General features: G+C 39.6%; 2 protein-coding genes across 10 annotated transcripts in view; one reads left to right on the top strand and one right to left on the bottom strand.

Annotated features, from left to right (window-relative positions):
• The window catches only part of LOC126916914 (TWiK family of potassium channels protein 18-like), a 363,234-nt gene that overhangs the window by 106,451 nt on the left and 229,760 nt on the right, over positions 1-27,023 (top strand). The gene's annotated exons all lie outside the window — the stretch shown is intronic.
• LOC126917004 (uncharacterized) lies at positions 22,451-24,231 on the bottom strand. Its single transcript, XM_050723389.1, has 2 exons — positions 23,287-24,231; positions 22,451-23,136 (listed from the first exon to the last, which is right to left on the bottom strand). Exons 1-2 carry the CDS (start codon positions 23,996-23,998, stop codon positions 22,451-22,453), a joined length of 1,398 nt encoding a protein of 465 aa, XP_050579346.1. The 5' UTR covers positions 23,999-24,231.

A 27,023-nucleotide genomic window follows, 5' to 3' on the forward strand; every position in this document is an offset into this window, starting at 1 on the left:
CTTTATATTTCTTACTATATTAACATTTTCCATTCGACTACATTTCGTGGAGTATCCTATCGATTCGAACGCGATCGACATAATTTCGATAAACTATTTCGATTCCTTTTGTAATTTAGCAAAGGGACGTCGAAATTGCAACTTCTTTTTGCAAACCAGCTGTAATTCGGAATATATTTCTTATTCCATTGATATAACGATTCCGTCAAAGCGTTATTTTACGGTGTGCTTTAACGTAGAAATGTACGTGTGTGAATGTATGAAGGAATAAAAGGAACGTTAGAAGTTCGGTACGGTGGCAATTTAGAACGTCCAAAGATAATGAAATGAAACAGAAAAGGACAAGGAAATTCCTCGTATGTAGGGAGTTGAAAGAAATGAAAAAAGGACGTGAAATGGGAGAGAACAGCAGTGTCTGTATTAAGATAAGTGAGACTGGAATGGCTATTTGAAGAATGTTATTTGGAATTCAGTGACGAATGCCAGTTCTCCGGATGTAAAAAATTTCTCACCATGTTTTATTTCCTAAAAATGTCTTCTTAGATCATTTGTTGCCCATTTTGATGTAAACAGCATCGTGAAAAGGAAGAATCATTCTACAGGGAATGTCCACGAATTTATAAAAGAAATTCAAGCCTTTGGATAACATACGTGTATATTTATTATAATATTTAATAATTGAAAAAAAAGAAACAAATATGAAACGTTACCTCGTACTCAATTTATTAAAAATAGGTAATGTACACGTGCAACATGTAGAATATAAAGAACACAGCGAATTCAACAACCGCGACGTGCATCGTACAATTTTAATCTCTCTGCTTCTGAGTCAGAAAACTACATATCTGACGTTTCATGTCCGAGAGGTTTAATTAACTCCGTCAAAGAGCAGCAAGATTACTATTGCAAACGATCTCTGACAATTTTCAAACTCGACAATATGAAAAATGTTGCACTTCAATCTCAAAGAATATGCCACACAATTTTCACAGTTATGTCGACAGGAGGAAAAAAAAGGTCGCCGTTTGGCTGTCGCAAAATGTAGCGTCGTTTATTTTAATTGCAACAAAACGAACGGCCTCTACTTCGTATTTAGATGAATAGGTACCGTCGCGAATATACGCATATTCTGTTGCTGTTGCTGCTACTAAAAGTAAGATTATATCTGTCTGTTTAAAATGCGTATAAACTAGAATAATTTGAAATTATATCGGAGCGTAGCGAGTTGGAAGCACAGTCGCGGGGTATCATCGATCTTGCCTTCAAATGTTGTGCTTTAAATCCACGAGCGAATACGCTACAGAGGAAATGAATTTAGGTGAGAGAGTTAATGAACATCATATGGATCCCGGTGCACTTACAACCGCAAAATCAATTAGCAACGAATATAGCACTTGGCATCTAGGCCCTTCGTATAAAGGATCGTTCAAGGGTTATTACTAGAAGATCATAAATTGATAATATTATCTTCAGCGAGATATTCGAAGAGATGATTGCTGGCATTAACCCTGCGTTATGATCTTTGAATAATTACAGCGTGCATATTTTATTACGTATCCGTCTAATCCAATAATTCCACTGTTTCGCGTTCGTCCGTAATATCGACGAATTTCAGAATTATCATTCATACTCGTTCAACTTTACTTTCTTCTCTTCTTATTCTCATATACGTAGCGAGCTTCGTACTCTCTCGCAATAATCAGCAAATTACTCGCGAAACGATAGACGGTGCGAAATGATCGATCTTCATTCGTACGGCTTTCATGGACATATCGAGCCTAGTCCTTTCTAAGGGAAGTCGATTTATGCGCGCTTGTAATTTTCATACGGGCATTGCGCACGCCGCTAGACGACGAAAGTTGGAAAATATCGACGCGCAGACGACCGAGGGTTATCGGTGAACGCGCGAGCTGACCCTGCTGGTTCTCGTGAATTCGCTAAAAGCTCGCCACGCTACCGCTTGTAATGCCTCCCGACACCTTAGATTGATTAAGCGGCAGACGGGCCGTTGCGCGGCAGCCAGCCCGCTGCTAAATGTGTCGCATCTGTCACCGAGCTTTTCTACGTTCGAGACGAGGCGAGGTGAAACGGGGAGAGGCGTGAAGAGGCGAAGCGAAGTGAAGCAGGCGAGGTTCCCGCGTGCACTTACACGCTCGCATGTCATCTCGTCGAGGACCAAATCCAACAACCGGAGGAAAACGTACTTTGGTTGCATTCGCGGCCATTCTTCAGACTGCCTGGCCACCCTGTTCGGACTGCCAGGCATCCAAGAAAATTTTCTCGCCGAGATGTCGACGCTGTTTCGAGCGTGCTACGCGAAATTGCGGGGCAATTGCACGCCCTTAGCTGCTACACGATTCTATTACGTGTTAGCCTGCTATCCCGCGAGCTTTCGGTACCGTGAAACGCGAAATTATGTCCATTTACGTGAAACGATTCCTCAGTCGGGCTACATTATGTTTTAAAATTCGTTTTCTCGACTGGAATGTCTTTCAAAGACTTTTAATAATAATTCCCGAACGTTCGTACGTGTTTTATTTCGTTTAAATGCCAAACGTTGTATATTTTACATATATTGTCGTTTCTAAGACTAGGTAACGGAATATTTAGAAATATTAGCTAGACGTTGATAACATCTGCTCGCCGATATAACGCATGGAACTTGAACAGTCCTGCAGCCGAAGCCATAAGCTGCCAACCCCCGGACGTTGAGTTGGCAACATCTGTAGCCAAATTCCGAATCATTACCGCGGATGTGAGGAATTCACAACTCTGTGCCCCCAAAAGGAAATCGTTTGTAAAATCTGTCTGCATGGTAATGGTATTTCGTGTGTCTGTACGGTATAAATGTATTTTCTGTTTTCGTACGACCAATGTTAGTTTGAATCGCATAGAATTCATTTTTTCTACGTATAAAACATCGGAGGAAATCTAGTCGAACTAACTTTTTCTACGATTGCGCGTGTGAAATTTGATTAAATTTGTCAAAGCTTTGATTGCGATCTCGATTTCATTGCAGATCAGAAACGACCAAAATTTTGATCTTGAATTCTGTGAGAAGTTATTTGCTGGGTGAAAGCAGGGTAAAATGGATCGGTGCTCGCTTTTACGAGAATAATTTATACGAGTCGCTCAGAGATATTTAATTTATGTTTCTAGTAAGATATCAGTTCAACTAGTTTAATATAAAATAGCTTCGATAGAAAGGTAATGGCTATCACCTCTAAATCCTTTTTTCTATAGGATTTTATTAGAGATAGAAGCGCGATTATATATTGTATTTTGAACAACGAGAAATTACACGAAGTAAAGTAGTAAAAAATTCGGAGAGTTTGTAAGTCTGCGATCTAGTTAAAAATACAATTAACGAACGTATACTATTCGTGTAAAGATATAATGAACAGCTTTAGATCGATCAGCAACTTATCAAATCTATAGTCATCAATTAAGAAAAAGTATTTCGATTTGGACTCAATTTTCAGTTAATACGTACACATCGCGGCAGTTGCCATTGGGCCAAAGTGGGAAGATGAAGAGGGCGAAGAAAAGTGAAACGGAGCAGAAAAGGATAAATTTTTCTCACGTTGAGGTCGTTTCCAATTTCGTGAATGTTTCGCCGCGTGCTGAATCGTCAAACAGCAAGCTTTCGCGGCAATTCAGTCAACGCTATTTGTTATTCTCCGGTTCTTTTTTCGTCCTTTGAATACCTCTTCCTCTGAGATCGGTTACTCGATCAAATACGCGTTCGACGATTGAAAACACGGGCAAAACGATTTTCCCGGCCGAATTCGAAATATGCATATTCGTATTATAAGAGATCGATCATTTTGATTCGATCAGTTCGTCAAATTCATTGCGTTTCCACTCCCGCCTTCTACGTACCAAATACAGAGAATTTAATACGAAAATAGAGATTCGTCCAAAGGATCTCTTTCATCGCTTTTCAACATCTTCGAGTCCGTTAATTACACAGCTTTTCCTAAAACTATCGAGCCAACGTATTCAGCGATTAGGCGTTCTATAGCTGGTAAAATAGCATCCGGAAGAACAAAGCAACGAGACGATTTACTTTCTGCTGAAACTATAACTCTACGTGGTGCGATTTCACTCGGTAACAATTCAGTTCTCTGTGAAATCAACGAAAGGGGTTATCGGGAGTCGGCTAGTGGAACGGGTTTTCAAAACTCTGCTCACTTTCTACTCGGCTTGGTCATAAATTTTCATTGAAAAGTAACTTCCTAGACCAGGTTCCACGCGTTGGCTTTGCCACGGGATTACCGTGGCCCGTTTCTCTCATTGTTTTCATGACGTTACCATGATGGAAAGCAGGGCGGAGGAAGGACCGACTACGTCGAAGAATCGTCGTCTGTCCGAAGTTTCGCCAACCCCTTTCTGTCTCCCTTCGGTCGCAAGCGATTGTTCTCGAGCAGCGCCATGGAAAGCAACCAACCTCGGTGTCTCCTTCCTTTTTCACTTAAGTAATGGCTCGCTTCTGTTGCAATTTCTGGCTAATGGAACGATATCGTACTTTTTCTGTTGACCCGTTCCGCGAACTCGAACGCGAGCGCGCAATGCGACGCACTACCGGACCACGTGGGGGGCTCTATCAGCATCGATGCTCTCGTTCGCTGTCTCTCTCTCTCTCTCGCTCGCTCGCTCTTCAGCCCGCGCACTATCCGTTTTCGAGTAATTGTTTCGTCGCGCTGTATGCAAATGTCTGCGAGCGAGGCGCGCATTTAACAAATTGCGAACCGGTTGCGCAAATTTTTTGCTCAAGCAGCCTGAAGGACGGGGGTCAGAGGTATATCACGTATCTCCAGGTCTTTTAATTTCACACTTTCCATCATTTCCTTCTCTAAGCTATCATCGAATAAAACGATCCCGTTCAAATTGATTTTTCTCGTTTCTGGTTTCTGGTCCCTCTTGTTTTGTTTGATTTCAAAATAACGCTTATAGTGTCCGATCGATAAATTTTTCGTTGCTATAGGTACGCGCAAACGCGAAGCAAATTTTTCAAGTGAATTTTTGCTACATGAAGTAATCCGTTTGTTTTTCCTCTTTTTAATTTTTTTTTTTTTTTTTTTTTTTTTTTTTTTTTTTGAGGTAAATACAAACACAAAATCGGAACTATAAGAGGATTTTAGTCGAGGTTTTAGTGTATTACGATGCAATAGCAAGTGAAAAATATTTGAAGTAATCGAGATTCGGATTGGTTATAAATATGACTAGGAATATCCATATAGGTAGCGTATAGTACAGTAACTTTAGTATTTGAACGATATTAAATTTGTGATGAACAAACTTTTTAAAAGTGACATTTTTCAACCGATATCGTACCGAGCTGCATGGCAATTCACTGAAGCGAAGGTCTTCAATTTATCCGCTTCGAGATCAACTGAAACGTAAACGTCGTCGCGTACGAAACGCTAACAACCGCATCAATATTCCTGGAGAACGCGTAAACATATCGCGCGTGAATCAAACAGTTTGCAGTATATCCGCGTAGGATATCGCCAAGTGCGAGTCGTATTGGAATCTGCCTGGGTGTTGAACACAATCGTCGTCCGGGATATTAGTGTTCGTCATTGAACCGGGTTTGTACGGCGAACCGTCGCTTAAGGAACGTTAATCAGGACGATTCAGCGTGTAATTCGAATTCAGGCACATTCAATTCCAGGACGGATTGTCCGTGGCCGAAGCACCGTCCCGACACAAACAACGGTGTGGGCGTCGGTCGATTCCTGCCGAAAATTAGAACGTCTCCTCTCCGTTGACTACGTCGTAGCTCGTGTGACGTTTATGGGATTTGTAACGTTCTGCTAGACGCAGTATTACAAACGGTGACGTAGCATACCTATAGAGCTGCATGGTCATCCCACCTAAGCTCCTAACCCATCATCTTATATACGTTGCTCTATCCTGACAGTATCCGCGTGTATGTACGTCTGTGACAAACCACGCGCTGATAGCCGGACAATAAATTGTTCATATCAGTGGCCGTCAGTGACGGTCTGCCTTGACGAAAGCTTCTAAGCTCTCGCTGGAACAGGTTTTAATTGTTCACGCTTGCCGTTCGTTTCGTATTTGAAGGTCTTTGAACGATCACCAATGATTTTGAAAATCGTTAATGGCGTTCAAAGAAAATTCAAAGCTCGATTTGTCTGAAACTTGCCGAAGGGCAAACAGTTTATATAATTTTAGTTCGTTAAGTTTCTCTATTATTTGTTATTTTTCGTTCGCATAATACGAGCTCGCGATCGGACAAATAAATTCAGCTAGCGAAGGTCCGGTTAAACGGGTATTAATTAAAACTTCGTTTCGATAAACGAAGTTCTACTGTACGTTCGTTGTAAGAGAAATATATTATTTTATTACGATCCACGTCAGTAATGGTCGATTTAATTGGAGATAATTTAACGAACTAATAAAGCGATATTTTTTGTTCACTTTACGCATACGTTCATGATAAAAGAAACGACCTGTTAAATATATAATTACAAAATTTGTATTTCGAGCGTGCTTTTAATTAACAGCATAGTAGCCTGAATGGCGTAAAAATTAAAGTAGCTTACCAGCTTGTGCACGACATCACCCGGTGAAACTATTATTTAGAGCACTTTTGTACACGAAAAACACGGTTGTTCCCGGGTGGAATTATTTCTCGTTAATTTTTTAGAGGCGCTGGCCGTGGTTGTAACGAAGGGAAAATTTCTCCGCGACATTTTCACTGTACAAAAAACTACGCTGGTGTTGATCCAGAATAATTTGACACGGTCCTTTGCCGCTTCTTGTTAGCGTTTCAGGGCTCGTTTTTCTTCCATTTTCTGCTTCGTTGTTCAGAGTGTCCAGCAACCGAAGGATTTTTCTATCGATAAACGACGGGAAACTGGATTTTCGTGAAATCGACTTCCCGCCGGAAATTGAACGATCCCTATCGATTTTCATCGTTCGCGCGCTTTAACTTTAACGTTTTCCAGTTAATTCTGTCTGCCGTGGATCGCGTCCATTCTGCCCGCGTGATTGAATAATTGCTTATTCGAGCGATCTGACGAGCATTGGATCAATTGCACGTTGGCGTATTTTCATGAAGCGTATCACGTTGTATCGTAAACGAAAGCTTAGCAGTACTCTTATCCAATTAACTGGACCGTTGCATTCGTCTGACGCGATTTTATATTTATAGAACGTTGTAGTCTGATTCATGAGAATCGTGAAAATCTCGCCTGATCAAGTTTACGTTAAAGGAAGGTAACAACGTGCGCTTTACGCTTTTCTCCGTCAAAATTGTCATCTAAATTTCAAACAATTTCAATGAAACTTTTACACTTGTTTCTTCCCTCTTGTCTGTATAAAATATATAACAAAATGTCAAGATGCAAAATAACGTGGACGCGGCTAAAAATATTCTAGAAGTAACAAGAAACTTCCATTTAATATGGAAATAACTTCGAAAAGATCTATTGTACATTTTACATTTGTGATTATTATATCATTTTTTAAATTATTATTTATTATATTATATAATCGTTGTGTACTTTTGGAGAAGATATCCGAGTTGTTTGTTAGATTTACGATGTTCCCTCGGGCGGGACAGCAAAGGGGAATGCAAAGGGTTAATTTGTAGAATTAACGGAATAGTCGAAGTTTCGTCTGGCACCTCAATTGCAATTGACGTATCGCAAACCGTTGGAATGTCGAACTTAGCGGTGCATCATTACCTCGAGCTTTCTCTAACTCGGATGACCTGTGCTCCGAGCTAACATCCTCAGGGTAGTGTTTTCCCGGTCGTCGCCAATGTTTAAGAAGTTAACTAATTCTTCGTCTGTCAGCGCTCAGCCACTTCTCTGGCAAGGAATTTGGTGCATTCTACCCTCGTGCAAAAGGATGGAGGTTCAGAAACTCTAGAGACACTTAGACATAGTTGTTCAAACCCTGGAGCAGATCGCATCGAAATTCAATCGCTAAATTATACTCGTACGCTGTCATACAATTCGCTTTGAAAGTCGCATACCGCTAAGTTATTTTTTCTTCTTTCAAATCTCATATTGAATATCCTGCGACAAGGTAGCGATCCTCGCTATTATTGTGCAAGTATGTCGCTACTTCTTCCTTCGTACGTTTTTCTTATATCTCGTTTGTAATCAACGTTGAGAGAATCTGCACAAATTGAAAGACGTGTGCCCGATCGCGATGGAAAGAATCGCGGGAGAAAGGAATGGGAATTTCTAACTTCGATTATAGTCGGGACGTCGCGTCGTCGCTTTGGCGAGCCTGTACAGGTTGCAATCAGGACACAAGAGAAGCTCGATTGAGATTGACTGGATTTAAGGATCATTAGTAGACGCGCAGCTACACGTAGGTAGATGAGTAAGCTGATTGAGTTTATTGGATCGGCGAATTGCCAAGCGACTCCTTCGCGAAAAGGAGTCTCTTCCATTTCCTATTCTTTGCCCGTTTTACGATTAGTCCTTGCCGACCGTTTCGTTTCTCTTTTCTCTGCCGCTCCCCTCTCTTTATCCGTGTCTTCCCGATAAAAGTTCAATAATCCCGCGGACTCGATGTAATCCAGCACCGTCGATAATCCCGGCTTTCGTTAATTTATTATTCACCGGACGGTGTACCGGTCGGTCGAGCACTTTACACTTCCACTTGAATCGAGTGGAACGAATGGTCTCGCTAAATTGCATAAAGAGAGGCTACTTCGTTGTACCTTTTCTCCATTTTTATTACGATAACTTCTTCTTCTCCCGGAGGAACAACCTCCTTCTTTCTTTCGTTCTGTCGTTTCAAGACGCCGTATTCTCGATGGTCGTTCACGTTTAATTAGTATATCTATCTCCTCACCGATATTCCTGCAATTATATCAAGTTTGTTATACGCGTGATTTCGTGAACAGAGCGAATATACGATCGTAACTTATGGATAGAGCTTTCCGCGCGATTTGATATCATTTTTTTTTTTTTACAAATATGAAAGTTGTTCGATGGCCATCGTAAATTTAAAAGCAGTTTCGCTCGTACAATGTCCCGTTTGTGTGTATAGTGGTCGAACAAAGGAGATTCAATACAACGCCGCAGAGGTTTTTTTTCTTTGTGAGAATTGTTTTATAAGTTACAAGTTTTGTACTTCAAACGGCCGTGCTTTCTATGCGTTTAACGAGTAGAAAAAACAAATATGAAAACACCAAGCAACGAATTTGATTTCACGTTTATGCTCGTGCAGTACTTGCGTACCGCTATGGCATCGGGGCAAGAGTCGGGTGAACAAAGAGAGTTCAAAAGCTATATAAATATAGAATTATAGAACACGCATGAAGAGGAATTTATATCGTTTAATTACACACATTGCAATAAAATAATGTTCGTATTATTGCTTTGTACAACCTGTTTTAATTTACTGGAAACAGTCGAGCAAATATCAGGTATTGTTGAACGAGAACGCGTTTTTCTCTTGGTACGTTCTATCCGTTACAGCAGAAATATTTTTATGACAGATATGATGGAAGCGAGCAAAAATAAATGACGTGCCGTTCCGCGCCGCACCTTATATTCTACAGCTCGAAACGAGAAGGGAAACAAAATGTTTCTTTTCGTTTCGTTTGTTACCGATCTATTCGGTTTAATTAAACTTTCAATTTCTGCACCTGTGGTGTGCTTTCGTTCCGATCCTTCCGTTTCGATCGCACGTTCGAAACAATTAAACAATCGACATCAAATTTTCATTCAGAACATCCGGAAAAACACTTTATTATCAGCGTCGAATTAAACGAACTGGCGTTATTACGATTATCCAATTATCCGTTCATTTTCTACTGTAGTATCATTCGCTTTACGATGTATTTAGGTTTCACGCAACTTGACTTAACGTTCAGTATCTTTATTCAGATGTTAACGAATCTATCAGGTTGTCCGAAAAGTTTCTTTCCTTTTATGAGGAAATAACAGACGCACAACGTTTTTTCTTTTATATTATTTTATCGAATTACGTACGGTCCATTTTGTTATATTGAGATAAATACCGCGACATTTCACAGGCTTGGTTTCACGTTTGTACGAAAATGCATTGTTGTAAAACACAATTTCGCGAAAGAAAGATACTTTTCGGGCAACCTAATAAAATACGAGATGCTAAGCATCGAGAACCAATATCACGAAAATGATACTAACGATTATAGCGTCAAATGATAACAGATACCGTAGGTATAGCGAGAGTAAAAAATGAGTATACACTTCGAAGGCAGGGACTTTATTAAAAAATTCTTACGCGTATGTTGGATAAATTGAAAATTTATTGAGAATCTATAAAGTATGAAAATAAAGTAGAAATATAAATTGACAGTAAAATAGTATAAGGCAGTAATAGTAAAAGGCATACTCATTTTCGATTCTCACTGTATATCTAACCATAACCTACTCGATCTTCTTTAGACATCCGCGAAAACATTTTCTTCTGCTCGCACCACTTTTCGAAATACTTGCAATGATAAATTCAAATTCTGTAAGCGGTAAATCAGAGTGTTCCAAATGAAACTTCCATCCAGCTGATCTATCTAGGCCGTATATAAGAACGCAGATTTTAAGAACCCAGAACAAACCTTGCGTTATAACGTAGACCGCCGTGGGAGTTGCGTAAACGTAATTCTCGTTTGTACGAGTACATATTTATCGGTACACGCGAGAGGAAGCGAAAAGTGCGCTCTCTTTATACGCACAATTTTTAAAACTACCTACGAAGCTCTTACGGTCTCGTAAACAAGCACAGTTATCTCACGGTTGCCTCTCTAATTTTGTCCCGCTACATGTACGTGTACAAGTGAACCAAGCCACTGTGTGTCGCAGCTTGCGCGCGAGTATGCAGCTTGCAGAGCGACTTTATTGTTTATCGTGGAGTCTACGACGAGGGAGGGTCGCGCAATGATGGCTGTTCAGTGTTCTTCTTCTATCGCTTTTCTCCGCGTTCGCTTCCAATGCTGGAAATTGAAGAGGACGCGCTACAAACGCATCCTCGATCCCAGGGAATTAGCTTTCACCAAGTGTTTTTGAAAGTCTCGCCAGAGAGAAGACCGTCCGTGTCTGCCATCTATTTTCTTCGTTTTTACAATATGCTTTTCAGCGTTGACGCATGAAAAAGATAGTCGTATTGTTTACCTTTTTGTAGTCGATTTCGATGTTAGAAAACATCTACGAGTCGTAGAAGTAAAAAGATTCGATTTTTATCATCTATTTTCTTCGTTTTTACTTTGCTTTGTACCTTAGCGCGTGCTTTTAGATTATTCGTTATGGCTGTCGATTCGAATGCGACACGTGAACTAAAAATCTCAAAGTTATCAAAGAATATTTCATAGTAATCCATGTTACGCGCGTATGTAAAGTTTCGCGATATAAAGAAGCATATCGTAACAATTTTTTGTTGGCATACAACGTTGTATGAGAGGAAAGTAAGACTCGCAGTGAACGTGTTAAACGGAGAAATATAATTAGGAAGTATCAGCGATCTGACAAATTTGATTATCTTTGCTTCGTGACTCGGAAGGAAAATTTGATTGAATTTAATTCACGTCATTTAATCGTTGTAACATCAACTACAATTGCATTCTCGCACTTAGGGGGTTATTACTATGGATATACGTCACTTAGCGAACATGTAACAATAGTAAAGTGCTGGCAGCGAACGTGAATTTGTAATTCAAATTGTCTCTTTCGTGCTCTGGCTGAGCAGTCGTGTGACGTGGAAAAGGTAAACAGCGCTGGTTGTCTGGTGAAAATGTAGCTAAAGTGAGTTCTAATATAGTGAAATCCTTGATACTTTGTTTGCAACATAATGGAACAGCCATGTAACCGAGAGCACTTGAAGCTTTTTGGAAATTTGGAACGTCCGAGCACGGAAGTCGTTTCGTGCACGAGTGGAAAATTTCGAATCCTTGAACGAAGCCAAGAACCGTTTCATGTTTTTCAGCGGTACAACTTCCAACTAAGACTCAATTCCACTAAAAAGTTTTTAATACTTCAACGGAGTTAAGAATGCTTCAAAGAATTTCGTAATCCATAGCCGTGTTGATGAAGAATTCCTTTGAACACGAGAAGATCGTTTTTTGGTATTTATCAACGAATACGCGTTTGAATAATTAAATCTTCTGTCAGAAATTCGCCGCAAAGATGCCGCGTTTTCTTGTATTCGTAATTTCGATCGCGTTTCTTTGTAATTCGCGATCCTATCAAAGTTAAGCCACGCTATACAACAAATATCGATATCGTTAACGACAGCGACGTTCGAATTCCTTGAAACAACAACACTGGATTGGACAATTCTGGCAAATTTACAGATCAGTGGTAATGGAAGGGATTGGTTATTCCCGGTTTCACCGATCGGTCAGCGTGTCCGTTTCATTTATGACAGTAGCCGCGCATCTGTCTGCACTGGATTTTTCGAATCGCGCAGTAGGAGCTCTTTACGAGGCTTTCGCTCGAACGGGCAATTATACTTTCGGCTACGAATGAAACGACCGCGTCAAACTGTCGGCTAGCGAATTGGTTGCGTATGGCCAACGCTGAACGCCGATTTACTTGGCTGTTTTACGCGACTCCACGCATTCCAACTTAATTGGACAATTTAATGAAACGTTGGCCTCTGTCGATGCGAACAATACCTGAATTATAGCTTGTATCGTGTTAATTAAATTTTCTTACGCGTTCCACGTTTTTGACTTATCGCCGCCGTAAAATTGCCCTCGAGATGGACGATACTTTTCCATTAACATTGATGGATTAAAAGCTTTTTGATATGTATCGTTTATTTTCATTGGAAAAGAGCAATATCTACAGATGTCTTTGAAATCAGCTGGATTAAACGTGTAGGTTTGTTTTTACAAAGAAACGAACGGATGAATTCGTAATAGTCAGTCGTATCAAAATCAGCATAAGTACAAGAGCTAGCGTATAATCCTATAAATGTATAGTATAACGGATAAAAAGAAAGAAAGATAGCGTATAATATAACAATAATCCTAGAGAGCGTGTTTATACATTTGTATCGACGAACGTTACCACAAACAGCAGTTAACCTTCGGATGTAATTCCGGCTGAGGATTACAAGAAACGGCAATAACAAATTGTCCCGATTTCGTTTGCCTCTAATTGTAAACTAAAACAGTCGTTAGTGTACAAAGGCACAATAATATAGGATAAATATAAACTTCGGTTGACTTTTTCTACGCTTTTGTGCCGCTACATCAGCCCATTACCAGTGATAACGTTTTTGTCTTCTTTTCTAATTTTCTGTTTTGTTTCTTTTTACAAAGGTTGTCGCGTACATACGGTCGAACGACTTTGCTCGTTACGTCGCAAAATATTTTCATGTCGTGGTCGGACAAACGTACCTTTTTTCATGTGCCAGAATTCACGATTTCGCGAAACTCGGTATCTTTTTTTTTTTTATGTGACCGCGAGAATTCGGCGGTTTATGGACTTCTCTATCGTTCCGATGCGAGGTAAAGCATCGGTTACATTGTTATTTAAACTTTCATATATCGGATATCGGTTGTGAGTTGCCCGATATAATCTACATGTCGGAATTGGCGCGGAAAACACTTGTCGAGATGTTGGTTAAACGCGTACGCGAAGGGTTTGTGGTCAATAAAAGTCACGTAATTTCTCCCTTCCACGGCAAGTAGTTCACAATTGTATGCGCTGTATTTTGTAATATAGAAGGTCAGGGAATTTGTAACGAATCCCAGCGGCTGCCACGCGTTGTTCACACGCCGCTGCAGAACCGCTCCTATGACGTAATCGGACGCGTCTATCACGAAGTTGACCAGCTCGCCTGGTGCCGGATGCAGCGAGGGTGCGTTTCGACTCGCGGAAGGCGTTTTCGACTTGCTCCGACAACGTGAACGGCGGCGTCTCGAACGTGGTCGTGGACGCCGCCGATTGTTGAGGCTCAGCGCGTTAATTTGCGCTTCTAATCGGCATAGCCTGACATGCATCGTGCTCTGGTCGCGATTTTGTCGTTCACTGTCCATGGCGTCCGTCGTACTTACGTCCTTGTTGGCACTCGTCATTTTAACGCAACACGTTCACCTCTTTTCGCTTTTGATCAGGTCATGGTCACCAATTTGAGGTGTTTTAAACGTGTAGATATATTTAATAATGCAACGAGAGGGTGAATTCGTAATAGTCAGTTGTATTATATCGACGAACGTTAGGACAAAAAGTTAAAAGTTAAAGTTTTTATGTAATTCCGGCTGAAGGTTAAAAATAACGGCAATAACAAGCTGTCCCGATTTCGTTTGTCTCTAGACGTTGTAAACCGAAACAATCGTTAGTATTCAAGGGCACAATAATACGGGTCTCTCCCAGATTCGAATTTTCCGCCGACTGTTTCTACGCCGATGTGCCGCTATGGTATAAATTCCAGCGACTGTCTGCGATGTTTGTCAGAGTGCGTATTACTGTGGTCGCGAACAAGTGTGGAAGTGCTCTGACCCAATCATCAATTATGGACTCCAATACAAATCCTCCGGAGTACGTGATACTTACGATCTTCATTTTGACTTAATTAACGGTCTATGTCGTCAACAACAATGCAGAAAGTCGCATAAAAGTCACTAATTTCGTCAAGTTTCGCCGATTCTCCACCGAAAAAAAATGTAAATTAAATGAAATACGTCGTAAACATCGAAAAACCTAAGAACTTACCAACTTACCAACTTACCAACTTTGGCCGTTCGCCGCTTCTCAAGCGGGATCGAGAATCATTGAGTTACTATATGGAGCTACATACTTGAATAATACGAGCTGCGTCGTAAAATATGACGAACTGGTTTAGCAGTATCATTAGCGAAACGGAGTCGGAAATGAATCCTACAACGTTTTGGATGCTTGCCGAGCCGGATGATCTCGGAGAATTGGGTGGACTATCTACCCTGAAAGACGTTCTTCGAGCTCGAAGATGGACACGGTAAATGGACACGGGTAAGGCTATTCCGCTGGACTAAACGGGAAGCAACCTCGGCAATCGAGCGTATGAATCCCGTTGCTTGGACGTTGTGTTAGATCGGCGCGTTAAAAAATTTGAAAATTTCAGTAAATCCGTCTTGAACGGATAAGGAAGACACGAAATGGAAGAAGTGGCAAAGGTTTCGACGGCGAGACGGTACTAAAATTCTTCGTGGCTCGAGGGTCGACGTTTGCAGTATGGCGTTGGCCTGCTCCTCAAGACCACCAGCTGTCTCCATAGGATCGAAACGAGTCCCCGGGGATCCATCGAGGCGGCTTGCCAACCAATGGAAAATATTTTCTCTTCTATCTATGTCGGGGAAAGTTTATCGTTCGTTACCAGCGAATGGTTCCACCCCGGACGTCGTTCTTTGGCACGGCTACTTGGACGTTTGACGAGCTGTTTGTTGGTTTGGTACTACTTCGCCGGCGTCGTTGCTTCTCAAACCAGATGAAATAGCGAATTACGTATCTTTATAGGTTTGTATAGGAGTTAATATTGTTCGCGATATGCAAATTTACTTTCTTCTATTAAAGGTTAACATAGTTTATCTATCTCAGCTATATTTTGACAAACGACATGTATCTTTTCACAGAACGTATCGATACAGTTTGTATCTCTGTAGGATCGTTTAATATTTATTGTTGGCGTTACGTTTTATTTGACGGAGAATATAAATATCTTTCGATATTGTAACTATTACATCGGGTAGAGATTCTACTACTGTTACAAGGATAACATAAATCTTATATGTACTTCACGGAACGCTATATTGTCAGCGCAGATTTCTGCTTTGCTTGTAAATGTCGCGATTTAAAGCGGACGAGATTTAGACCACCGATTCGTTCCTGGTTAAAAGTGTTTATAGACTTTCGCGAGGTCTGGTTCATCAAACCATTTACAGAGTTAAATTAAATTTTCCAGGAACGAAACTTGCTGAGTGAGATCCGTGAATACATATAATAAACATTGCCAACACTAATTAGAGATTGCTGAAGGTTCGAAAACTTGGAAACATTGATCAAATCGTTTGACCGAACGGAGTGTAATGACCAGTATTAAGGTATTCATCGTACTATTTATAGAAATTAAAAATTAATCAGAAAGATAGTCATATGTACATTTTCGTATTATTTGTATTATTTAAATATTAGTATAAAATCTGTTATCGCGCGCTGTTATTTATTTTTATGTATTTTTTTACAATTCACATAATTAGAAAATAATATATGTTAATATAATACTTCGTAATGTAGATATAATACGTTCCTAAGTGAATAGTTGTGTGAAATGAGTAAGTGAAAATATTAGAAAGTAATTATAATCTGATATGAAAGGAAGAAAGAAATGAATATAATTCAGCAAGATCAATGTGTTTATATTATAGATAGAATGTAGGTGTTTATATTATAGGTTATTATTATAGGTAGAATAATATTTTGCCTGACTTATCATTTTACACAACTAGTCCTTCGTAACTTGTAGAATTATATGTCGATCGAAGTAAATTACTTACAAAATGCGTACCTGTCAGAAAACCAGATAACGGAGTATGGACGGGGTTTATTGTCTCGGGCTCGTGATCTTTCCTGCACTTATGTCGCTGCGAATTGCATATTTAGCGATCCACATCGTGAATTTCTGTTCCTCCATTTCTTTTAGATTTTCGGGTTCTACATTGGGAACATTTTTATTTCAACTTCGCAGGGAGCCTCATAGCTTTAAAATCGTTATTTTTAAGTCGTTTTACACGTTTATCATTTTTCGACTGCTCGACGCGCTGCGCTGCGGGGATTAATTGGTCAAAGGAAGCTACTGATTCTCTAGGAACTTTCTTCTTAATTTGAGACTTTAGTAACGAGTAAATCATATCTATTTGTACATACTCGGGATGCGGCCGTGGTAGTTCGACCAGAAGAGCTTGTTTTCGTCGTATAACTATATCTATTGGAATGTATTCGTCTTGTTTTACCGCGAATACTTCAGCGTATATTTCATACGTCGGTTTTTTTAGCTCAAATGTTCGTTGCATCATTCTTATAGCTTCTGCCTATCAAAATCCGCCTGTATTTGATTATCGACATCCATGGCCGTTGCTCAAGAAAGTTTCTCATTCCCTTCGTTATACAGAAAATGTTCGATTTGTAAGTGGTCAATATTTCCCTGGCAGCTACGGTACTCTCGATTTCTTACGCAGGAAACGTACTTCATATACGTTTGTTCCTGAAACTCCGTCGGTCAATTAAAAATTTGTGAGAACTCTAATTGAACCTTCCGTAGATTGTTTGATCCGCATAGATACAAGTGCAAGTACGTTCTTTGATTTATACATTAACAATAGTAACAGGAACATATTCAGACATTGGCATTATTTTCATTTGTATGTTTTTTTTTAAATAAATATAAATTAAACAACAAAAATATTTTGTGGTATATTAAAATACAGTATACAAAGTGAGACCAGGCAACTGATACACCTGTTAAGGGGTGATTCTATGTAAAATTATAAAGTCTTGTTAAATGTTCAAACTCGATTTTCTCGGAAGCGAAACGTCATATGAACAAATTTTATTGTACATTTCCGATTTATTGTCTCGCGTGAAGTCACCCCCTAGCCGGTTGTGTCGCGTGTCCGGTATCACGCTATGTAGATATGCAGAAAGAAGTTTTAGTTGAAACAAACCCTTGTTTAAATATTAAAAGAAAAGTTGAAAACAAATGATTTTTCATATCACAAAAATATCGCCAAAAATATTTTATAAATTTTGTAATGATCAGAAAAATCTCACAGATAAGGTGGTAAAAGCTTCGTTTAAAAGAAAGAAGAAATAAAAACCATTGTTTCGCGAATAATTAGTATTTTTTCATGAACAATTGAATTTGTGTCAGGATACACTATGCAGAGGGAATAGGTCGAGCTTCACGATATGTCAAAGGGAACAGTAGGGCCCTTTGGGAGGATCTCGTCCGAGTAATGGGGATGACGACCGATTAATTGTGAGAAATACAGCCGCGATCAATTATAGAGAAAATGAATCACACGATGAATATCTTATATCTTACATATTACGTTAAATTATACGAAAAATATACATAAAAATATGTTTGTTATAAGGAAACAGGAATAAACTTCCTATAGTTTAATTCAAGTTACGTGCTATATGTATACTACTCTATTAGTTACAGCAAAACTGTAGATGTTCAAGACCAGGACTAAATTATAGACAGTCGTGTATTAATTATGGCAACCTATAGTTTTCAAATAATACAGATAAATCCTTTTCTACCTTCTAACGTTACCCGGCTGTACTTTCTCCAGGTTTTATACATTTTGAAGTATTATCGAGATATTTTGTGGAACAAATTTATTATTATTATATTTTATTATTAATTTTTAAATTGATTATTATTATTATTTAAGAAGTATTATAACTACAATGTACTATAACTATATACAAGGGTTTAACAGGGAGTATTAACCACTCACGTTTCTGATAAACCGATTACGATAGATCGTTATTCAGAATAACCTAAGAAGCGCTATATACCAAGGTTTCCATGTCCAATCTTTGTTGAAAAGTAGGGGTATATTAATTATTCCTATATGTTATACAAATTAGTATACCAGTATACCAAATATACTATATCGACCAGGTTCCTTTTCCAAAGCGACGACGAAATTATTTTATTATATTTAACATTTGTTAATATTCAACGTTAGAAATGTATTTAAAAGAAATCATCTAACACTGACGAAACTTTCCGTTTTGTTGTTGTTGTAAACTATTGTTATTATGATAGTTGTGGACTATTTCCATAATTAAAAAATCCGTAGGTGTTTTGGATAGACGATGCTGAGCACCGAATAAATCGCAAACGTGCTCGTAATTGATAAGCATCTTCGTCGAATAATTAGTGGGATCGCGGAGAAAAATTGAACGCGTTTAGTAATAAATTCGTGGGTAATGATTTCGAACGGACGCATATTCCTTCCGCGTTCGCAGATAATGCGTATAGCGTTTTCATTTTATTTCGAATAACGATTTCAACCGCTGCCTCGTATCGGTAAAGCATCAAATTTGCCCGATGTTTACACACAGGTTGACCGTATTCGCAGTGACTTTGGATAACCGTTATATTTAACAATAAAAATAGCGCGGTGTCCGCCATTAGTTTGAGCATCACGTAATGCTCGCACTGTGTAAATATTGTTCGCGTTATTCTCTGAGAAAAACCATTTGTCATTTTAATTTCCATTTCATAATAAAGCGAAATTCTGTCGAACGTTCGCCAGTTAGCTTAAACAAAAATCAGACGCAAATTAGACGATCGATAGAATTTATTCGTCGTTTGTCGTTTGCAGCAAGAACGTGATCTTAAAATATTCTGATCTCGATTTGATCGTTGAGTTTAAAGTTCTTTTGATTCTCGACCTCATGATTTTGATAAATTGCCGACGTTTTCGTTTAATCGTCATTCCGATCCCTTTCGAAACAGCAACACGCTTATGATAGCTTTATGCGACAGCTAAATTTGAACTTTATTGTCGTAACCATCGCTATCGTCATTATCATCATGGCTTAACTGATTGTGGTCGCGCAAACGTAACGTGATGCTTTCATCAACCTATGTAAATCGTACATTACTCGTAATATCATAGACTGCAGTTTAACGTTCAACAATTATATGTAGGTACTTTGGAATAATAACGCTATGTTTGGCAATGAATTCCGTTGCTGTTATTACTTAAGAGACACATGCGCGTATGTAATTCGTGTTCATAATCTCCTAAAGTATTTCGTGGTTTGCGATAGCATACATTTTTACTTGAAAAGTAAAAATTAATTGAAAAATTACGCGAAAAGATCAATTATTTCGGTATACATGAATACAAAATTCAATGAATATTTATTAGAATATTGAAAGACTCGTTTCATTTTTAAAACATCGTCGCGAGCTAAAGGATCTTCTTCTGTATATATTTAAATATTCGTGAATTCATAGGAAGAAGCTTTGAATCGTGTTATGCGTAATATTTAATAAGCTTTATTCGCGACGATAACATTGAATTTTTAAATATCTTGTTCAATGACGTTGGGAAATATTCTTAATACAAAGTTAAGTTCAGCTAATAGATCGTAGTACATAATGAAGCAACGTATTCTACATCGTGAGTGATGAATTGCTTCGTATGCTAAGTATCACACGTAGCCCATTAATACAAATCATTGCGGCATCTATAATTATCTCCAGTAACCAACCGTCCGTCAAGGCAAAGCTATTGTTTCAGCAAGGCCAATCTTGTGCCTATCTAACCGTTTCTCTCCTGTACCTTGCTCTTGTCCGGATCATGTTGCACTCACTGTAGAACCCATTGATTTTCAGGATGTCGGACATAGCTCTCGGTCACCCGCAAATAAACCTAATCACCACTAGGATGTTCTGAATTGTCAAGCCACCTTCAACACTAGTAGCGTCGAGTCCGAAATTAAATTAGTGTTCCAATCGTCAAGACGATACCTGTTGTTGATAACGTTCATGATCTCGCTTAATTTGTAATTCCGTTTTTCCTTCTGATTGAGGTATGTGTTTTGGGTTTATTTCGAGTCGAGAAGTCGAAGTGGTAAACAACGTACAGCGGCTACGAAAAGTATTACGCGTACTCGATCAGATTTCAATGTCATTTATCTGAAAAGTATTATTCTCTCTCTTTCGATTCGTCATAGGATCTCTTCGTTTATATCGCGAACTACTCTCTATAAAATTGTAAACTATGCACTTGGAATTATTTCGAAAGCTACGTCAAAGTATCGTTCGCCTTTTTTTTTAACGAATGGGATTTATATGGACGTACTTGCATACGCGTGTAAAATAATAATTACAATTGACGCGATTACGCTGGATTACATTTTACCAGATAAGTCAGAGAAGCTGACGAGAATCGGACACGGCAAAAGATTAATCTTATGCTCTTTGACTTTCACATGCGCTTGAGTCTTATCTGACATTCTGTACTTCTTCCTGTTTTAATCCGCTTACACATTTGTGGGAAAGATGTACATACGTTTAATATGTATCTACTAGGAAATATAGCTCTGTTTCGTGGATGCATCAGATTACACTGATTCTGGAAGTACAATCCCTGAGTATTACAGTAATATTAGTCTACCAAGCATAAACGTAACAAATTTTTCAGCTATGAGTTCAATTCGGACTGTATTATAATATTAGATCTACATCGAGTGCTTTACCGATAAATCTGGACCATATGTCTTTGAGTAAACCAAATAGAATTATGTCGATATATCATAATCTTGATCATAGTTTTTCTTTTTTAGATCGAAGTAGCTTATGAGCTAAGGGATCGAGGAATACTAAAAAAAATTACGTACTATTTATGCCTCTATTAAACGAGTCATTTATTTATGATACAAATTTATTTACAAACTCTAATAGTAAATGCTAAAGAAAACTGAAAATCACATTATTTTTAAAGTATGCATCGATCAAGTACTTTCGCACTAAAATTTACAAGCTTCGTCTCGTGAATGTCTCGATCGCGCAATAAATTAATTAGTAGATTAATTATATTAACTATATGAGTTATTAACTATATGAGTTATTAACTATATGCATTATTAATTATATGCGTTATTAATTATATGCGTTATTAATTATATGCGTTATTAATTATATGCGTTATTAATTATATGCGTTAACTCTAAAAGTATGATTGTATTAGTCGATACATTTAAACAAATCGATACAATGGATCGTTCATACGAACTAGTCCATTTCGGTTTACATTCGCAGTAACTAAACCGGACGATCGATCAAGTCTGTCATCGAGGCTAGAAGCATCCTCGTTGTCAACATTGCTTACGTTCCTAATAACTTTTGAATTCGCTAACAGTGGAACACGCTGGTAACAATCGGGTACAATTTCCGATTAATAATTACGAAGCGTCGCACGCGAAGGAATAAAATTGCGAAGGGATAACTTTCTTCTTGGCGAAACGATTCACGTCGCAGGCGATGATGGTGTCCTTTGCGTGTAACTCAGGACACGGGTACACGTACAGACCAAAGGCAACTTCTCAAAAAGGAAACATGGACTTCCTGGTTGCTCGTTCCTTGTAACAATGTCTTCTCGTCTCACCGGGATCTTTACGCTTTTCCGCAGTAATGAGGGTAGATGGGGTACTGGAACGAGTAGATTTAATTTCCTTCGGTCCTTATACCCATCTTTCTCGTCTTTGCCGAGAGCTCGCAGTGGCAGTTACGTCGTCCTGCTCCTTTCCTCGTCTAATTGCTCTCCGGATCACAGCGCCGTTGTCTTTCAAAGGCAGCCACCTTTGTTGCGGATCGCTTTCGATTTTTCCCATGGTTCTTCGACTTCGGTATCGTTAAGACGATATTGTATCACTAGTATCGTTCCATAGTTAATCGGTGAGGTTTAATGACGAGATGATTCGTTGTCGGAACCGTCGAGTATGTTTAACACGTTGACTGCCATGACACGCGTGGCCTGACGGAGATTTTTTGCTGGTTGACGACTGATCGCCGGTTGATGACGACTGATCGCCGGTTGATGACGACTGATCGCCGGTTGATGACGACTGATCGCCGGTTGATGACGACTAATCGCCGGTTGATGACGACTGATCGCCGGTTGATGACGACTGATCGCCGGTTGATGACGACTGATCGCCGGTTGATGACGACTGATAGCCGGTTGATGACGACTGATAGCCGGTTGATGACGATTGATAGCCGGTTGATGACTGATAGCCGGTTGATGACTGATAGCCGGTTGATGACGACTGATAGCCGGTTGATGACGACTGATAGCCGGTTGATGACGACTGATAGCCGGTTGATGACGACTGATAGCCGGTTGATGACGACTGATAGCCGGTTGATGACGACTGATAGCCGGTTGATGACGACTGATAGCCGGTTGATGACGACTGATAGCCGGTTGATGACGACTGATAGCCGGTTGATGACGACTGATAGCCGGTTGATGACTGATAACTGGTTGATGACTGATAACTGGTTGATGACTGATAACTGGTTGATGACTGATAACTGGTTGATGACTGATAACTGGTTGATGACTGATAGCTGGCAACTGTATAACTATGTTGATCGAAGTAAATTAAGTACTAAATGGGTTGCTGTCAGGGTTGAAACCGCTTAAATGAATCTGGTCAAGATTTTGCGGCGGGGTAACTTTTGGGATCTCTTTTCTACACCTTGAAGTTTTATGTCGCTGTGAAAAGCATGTACAACAATTTCCGCATGTACAACAATTTCCCTTTACGTCGAATTTTGTAGATTTTCCGCAGTCCGAACATTTTAGTAGTGCGGACGAAACGGGCCTCAAAGCTTTGAATTGGAATTTCTCAAATCGCTTTATACGTCTTTTATATTTTGAATGCTCGACTTGTTGAGCTGCCCCGATTAATTGATCGAAAGAAACTACTGATTCTCTAGGTACTTTCCTCCTAATTCTAGACTTCAGTAATGAATAAATCATGTCGATCTGCACATCTTCGGGATGTGGCCGTGGTAATTCGGCCAGAAGAGCTCGTTTTTGCTGTATAAATATTTCTGTGGGAATATAGTTATCTTGTTTCACGGCAAACAATGCAGCGTATATTTCATACGCCGGTTTTTTTGGCATAAATTTTCGTTTTAACATTTTCAAAGCTTCGGACCACACGTGAATGTCTCCTTTCACTTCCTGCCACCATGTAGCGGCTTCCCCATACAGTGTAAGATGTAGTTCCTGCAGAGCTACTTCATCGCTGATTTTCTCGAGATCCTTGTACAGCTTGACAGTGTTGATGAATGCCCGCAATTCGTCTTCGCTTCTTGTTCCATCGAATCGTATTGTACAATTTGCGAAACTGCCCATTTTTTGCGGTACTGATGCGTGTAGCACCATGGCTTTGTCCACGAAACGGGCTAACTGCTCATCGGCCGTGTCCATGTCCATTCCCGGATTTGCCTAAAAAAAGAATTTCTCTGGTAATTATATGTTTCTATCTTTGAAAACTCGTAATTTTCTAACTTAATTTTGTAAATACCCTGCCAGAGGTCGTAGGTGACATGTCGAAACTGGCAAATTGAGGCGAAGTAGAATCCGGTTGCATTTCATCATCGGAATTCATGGTCGTTGCTCGAAGAAGTGATTCCTTTGGTTATACAGGAATTGCTCGATTTGAAAGCGGTTGCTATTTCCTATGCAGGAAACGTCCTTTATATACGTTTCCTTTTCCTGAAAATGCGTCGTTCAATTAGAAATTGCGAACTCTAAATGAACCTTTCGTACGTTGTTTGATCCACTTAGATACTAGTGCAAGTACGTTCTTTGATTTATATTATAGTAACAGGAAAATATTCAGACATTAGCATTATTTTCATTTGTATGTTTTGTTTTTGAAATAAACGTAAATAAAAACAAAAATTTTTTGTGGTATATCAAAATATAGTATACAAAGTGAGACCAGGCAACTGATACATACTGTTAAAGGGGATTCTAAGTAAAATAATTAGTCAGATCGCGGAGAAAAATTGAACGCTTTTAGTAATTAATTTGTGAGTAATGATTTCGAACGGACGCGTATTCCTTCCGCGTTCGCAGATAATGCGTATAGCGTTTTTACTTTATTTCGAATAACGGGTTCAACCGCTGCCTCGTATCTGTAAAGCATCAAATTTGCCCGATGTTTACGCACAACTCGGTGAGTCTCGAGTGATCGTTCAAACGTGGAAGATGTCAATCGCGCTGGCTCGATCGCCTAAGTCTCGAATTAGTTAAATATCTCTTGAAACTATGCTCTACCTGACAAAAATATTTTTGATCGGACTGCTAATAATAAAGTAATTTCTACTAATCACGATTCGAGGTTCACACTGTACAGGTATATTATAATGGGTTGTTGCCGTAAACAACGTAATAGTATAATCGTAGGTTAAAAATAAAATTAGGCTGTTACAATTTACGATTGACAAATATCGGTTGTAATATGTAATACGCGTACAACGATATATATGTTTTCCCTTCGTTACTCTTCGTCTGTTACTCTTCGTCAACATCTAAGATATAATCAATCTTAGAACGTCGGGTAATCACTACTGTAGAAACGATACTTCAATCGTTGATGAGATCGTACCAGAGACTCTCTCTCCGTCACGGTGACGCTGTTAAGGAAAACTATGATGGGTCTGTCTAAGGGCACCAGGTCTTCAGACTCGTGGAGAAAGGTCTTCGTTCGGAGGGTGAAGGAAATTTACGTTACTGTTAACTTGTCAATCTCCATGGTGGTGGTTAAAGAAGGATGCTAGCCACCCTTGAGTTGCTAGCGGGAAGCGTCGTTCGCGGAAAAGACTGTTTGTCTGTTTTAATTAGAACTTAATTAGAACTTAAGGTTTATAACGGGTCATCAGGCTAGCTGAACATATACTGCGAATATGCCTTGACATCCAGCAATCAACCTACCCGAAGAATAGGGTCTGCGTATGACGGGCCACGGGACAGAAATTGTTAGAATGTTTACTGTCGAGTGCCGCTACAACTATTTCTTTTCATGGAGGGCCATAGAATTTCTCCATAACTTTGTTAGACAAAACGTTCATCCCTTGACCGCGGCTGCTACGTTCGGCGACTGGTTGTCGCCTCGAGCCCAAGCTCACTCTCATAAATCTCAGACAATTACAATCGGACTGAATGACGGCGATTGCTTAATTACGGCTATGGTAGAATCCAAATTACAGTATTAGGGGTTTTTCCCCAGGTTCCAACGGGAAGGCTCCGGTGTCTTTCCATCTCCGATATATATTCGAAAAATAATTTCTCGACGATTTAATATTCTTGACTTAATCCTCACGCGAGCATGAATAGTGAATAGTAGAAAGTAATAACTGTTCCTCCGAAAGGAAAGTCTCTGGAATCTCTTTTTCGAATATGTTATACGAGTAACGTTGCCCGTAATTCTGTTTCGTAGAAAAAATTCATTCCCGCTTATTTTATCATTTCGTCATCGATCGTACTCTGAGAGAATCGAGTTGCTCGACGTGCGATTACTCGAGGGAGTTGGCGTGTCCTCCACGCGGCTGTCAAGAATATGCGAACGTACGTGACCATGTTTCGGTGGATCTTTGTAAACACGTTCTATTTACTTTTCTCGCGGTTCCCGAAGCTTCTCAGGTGCTCGGCCATACAGGCCATAACTCGGTTTCGTGATCAAATTGTCTAGCCTTCGTAGAACGTGATTCACGCGGCAGAAACGTAATGTAACTCTTGGATCAGTGGCTATCGGGGAAGAATCTTCGTCATCCACGCGTGGAAAAAGTTGGAGTCACTGGACACGTGTTACGAGCTAGCGTTTTTGAAACTTTCGCCCCCCCCCCCCGAATCGGACACACGGAACAGCGCGCCGGACGACAAATGAACGAACTTTTTGCTTCCGAGGACAGATAGGTCTTCTCGGCTGGAAGCTTATCGCCTCTTCCGCTCTGCATCTGTTTCCAGGGCTGTCTTACTTTTTTCACTATTTTTTCGTGTCATTTGTTGTTGGATCTTGGGACAAAACTAATATTCGTTGCGCACATATACGCGGATGTCGTATAGGTGTCTATAAATTTCATACGCTTCTTCTCTTTTAAACGGATTTTCACTCGCAACACACTTTTTGGCTCGTTGCAATACGTTTGCGCTGGAATGCACCGATCGATAGGGTTCGTTTATTTTTGCTGCTACGTTAGGTTCTAAACGAAGTTGTGTGGCATTTGACTTTACTTGAAAAGTATGAGCGTAAAGGCGTGATCGTGGATGAACGAGGTAAACAAACAAGGCAGCAAGTGTGGGATAAGAGCGAGATGCGGGAGTACGAAGTACGAAAACAGACGCGAGTGGTAATAGCGAGAAGTCGTCGAATGAGTTGTAACGGCACGGGTATACGAAGGAAGAATGAAGTTTGATTTAGAGGCTTTCGAGTTTCTTTATCTTGTTAAGGCAG

The sequence above is a fragment of the Bombus affinis genome, chromosome 5 (assembly GCF_024516045.1).
Source record: "Bombus affinis isolate iyBomAffi1 chromosome 5, iyBomAffi1.2, whole genome shotgun sequence".
Lineage (NCBI taxonomy): Eukaryota > Metazoa > Arthropoda > Insecta > Hymenoptera > Apidae > Bombus > Bombus affinis.

Bases quoted from the DNA above. Each gene is read 5' to 3' on its own strand.
- LOC126917004 (XM_050723389.1), bottom strand. From the start codon at position 23,998: ATGGACATGGACACGGCCGATGAGCAGTTAGCCCGTTTCGTGGACAAA. The intron at 23,137-23,286 runs GTACATGCTTTT...CGATCAACATAG, and splicing joins TTGTACATGCGGAAATTGTT to TTATACAGTTGCCAGCTATC.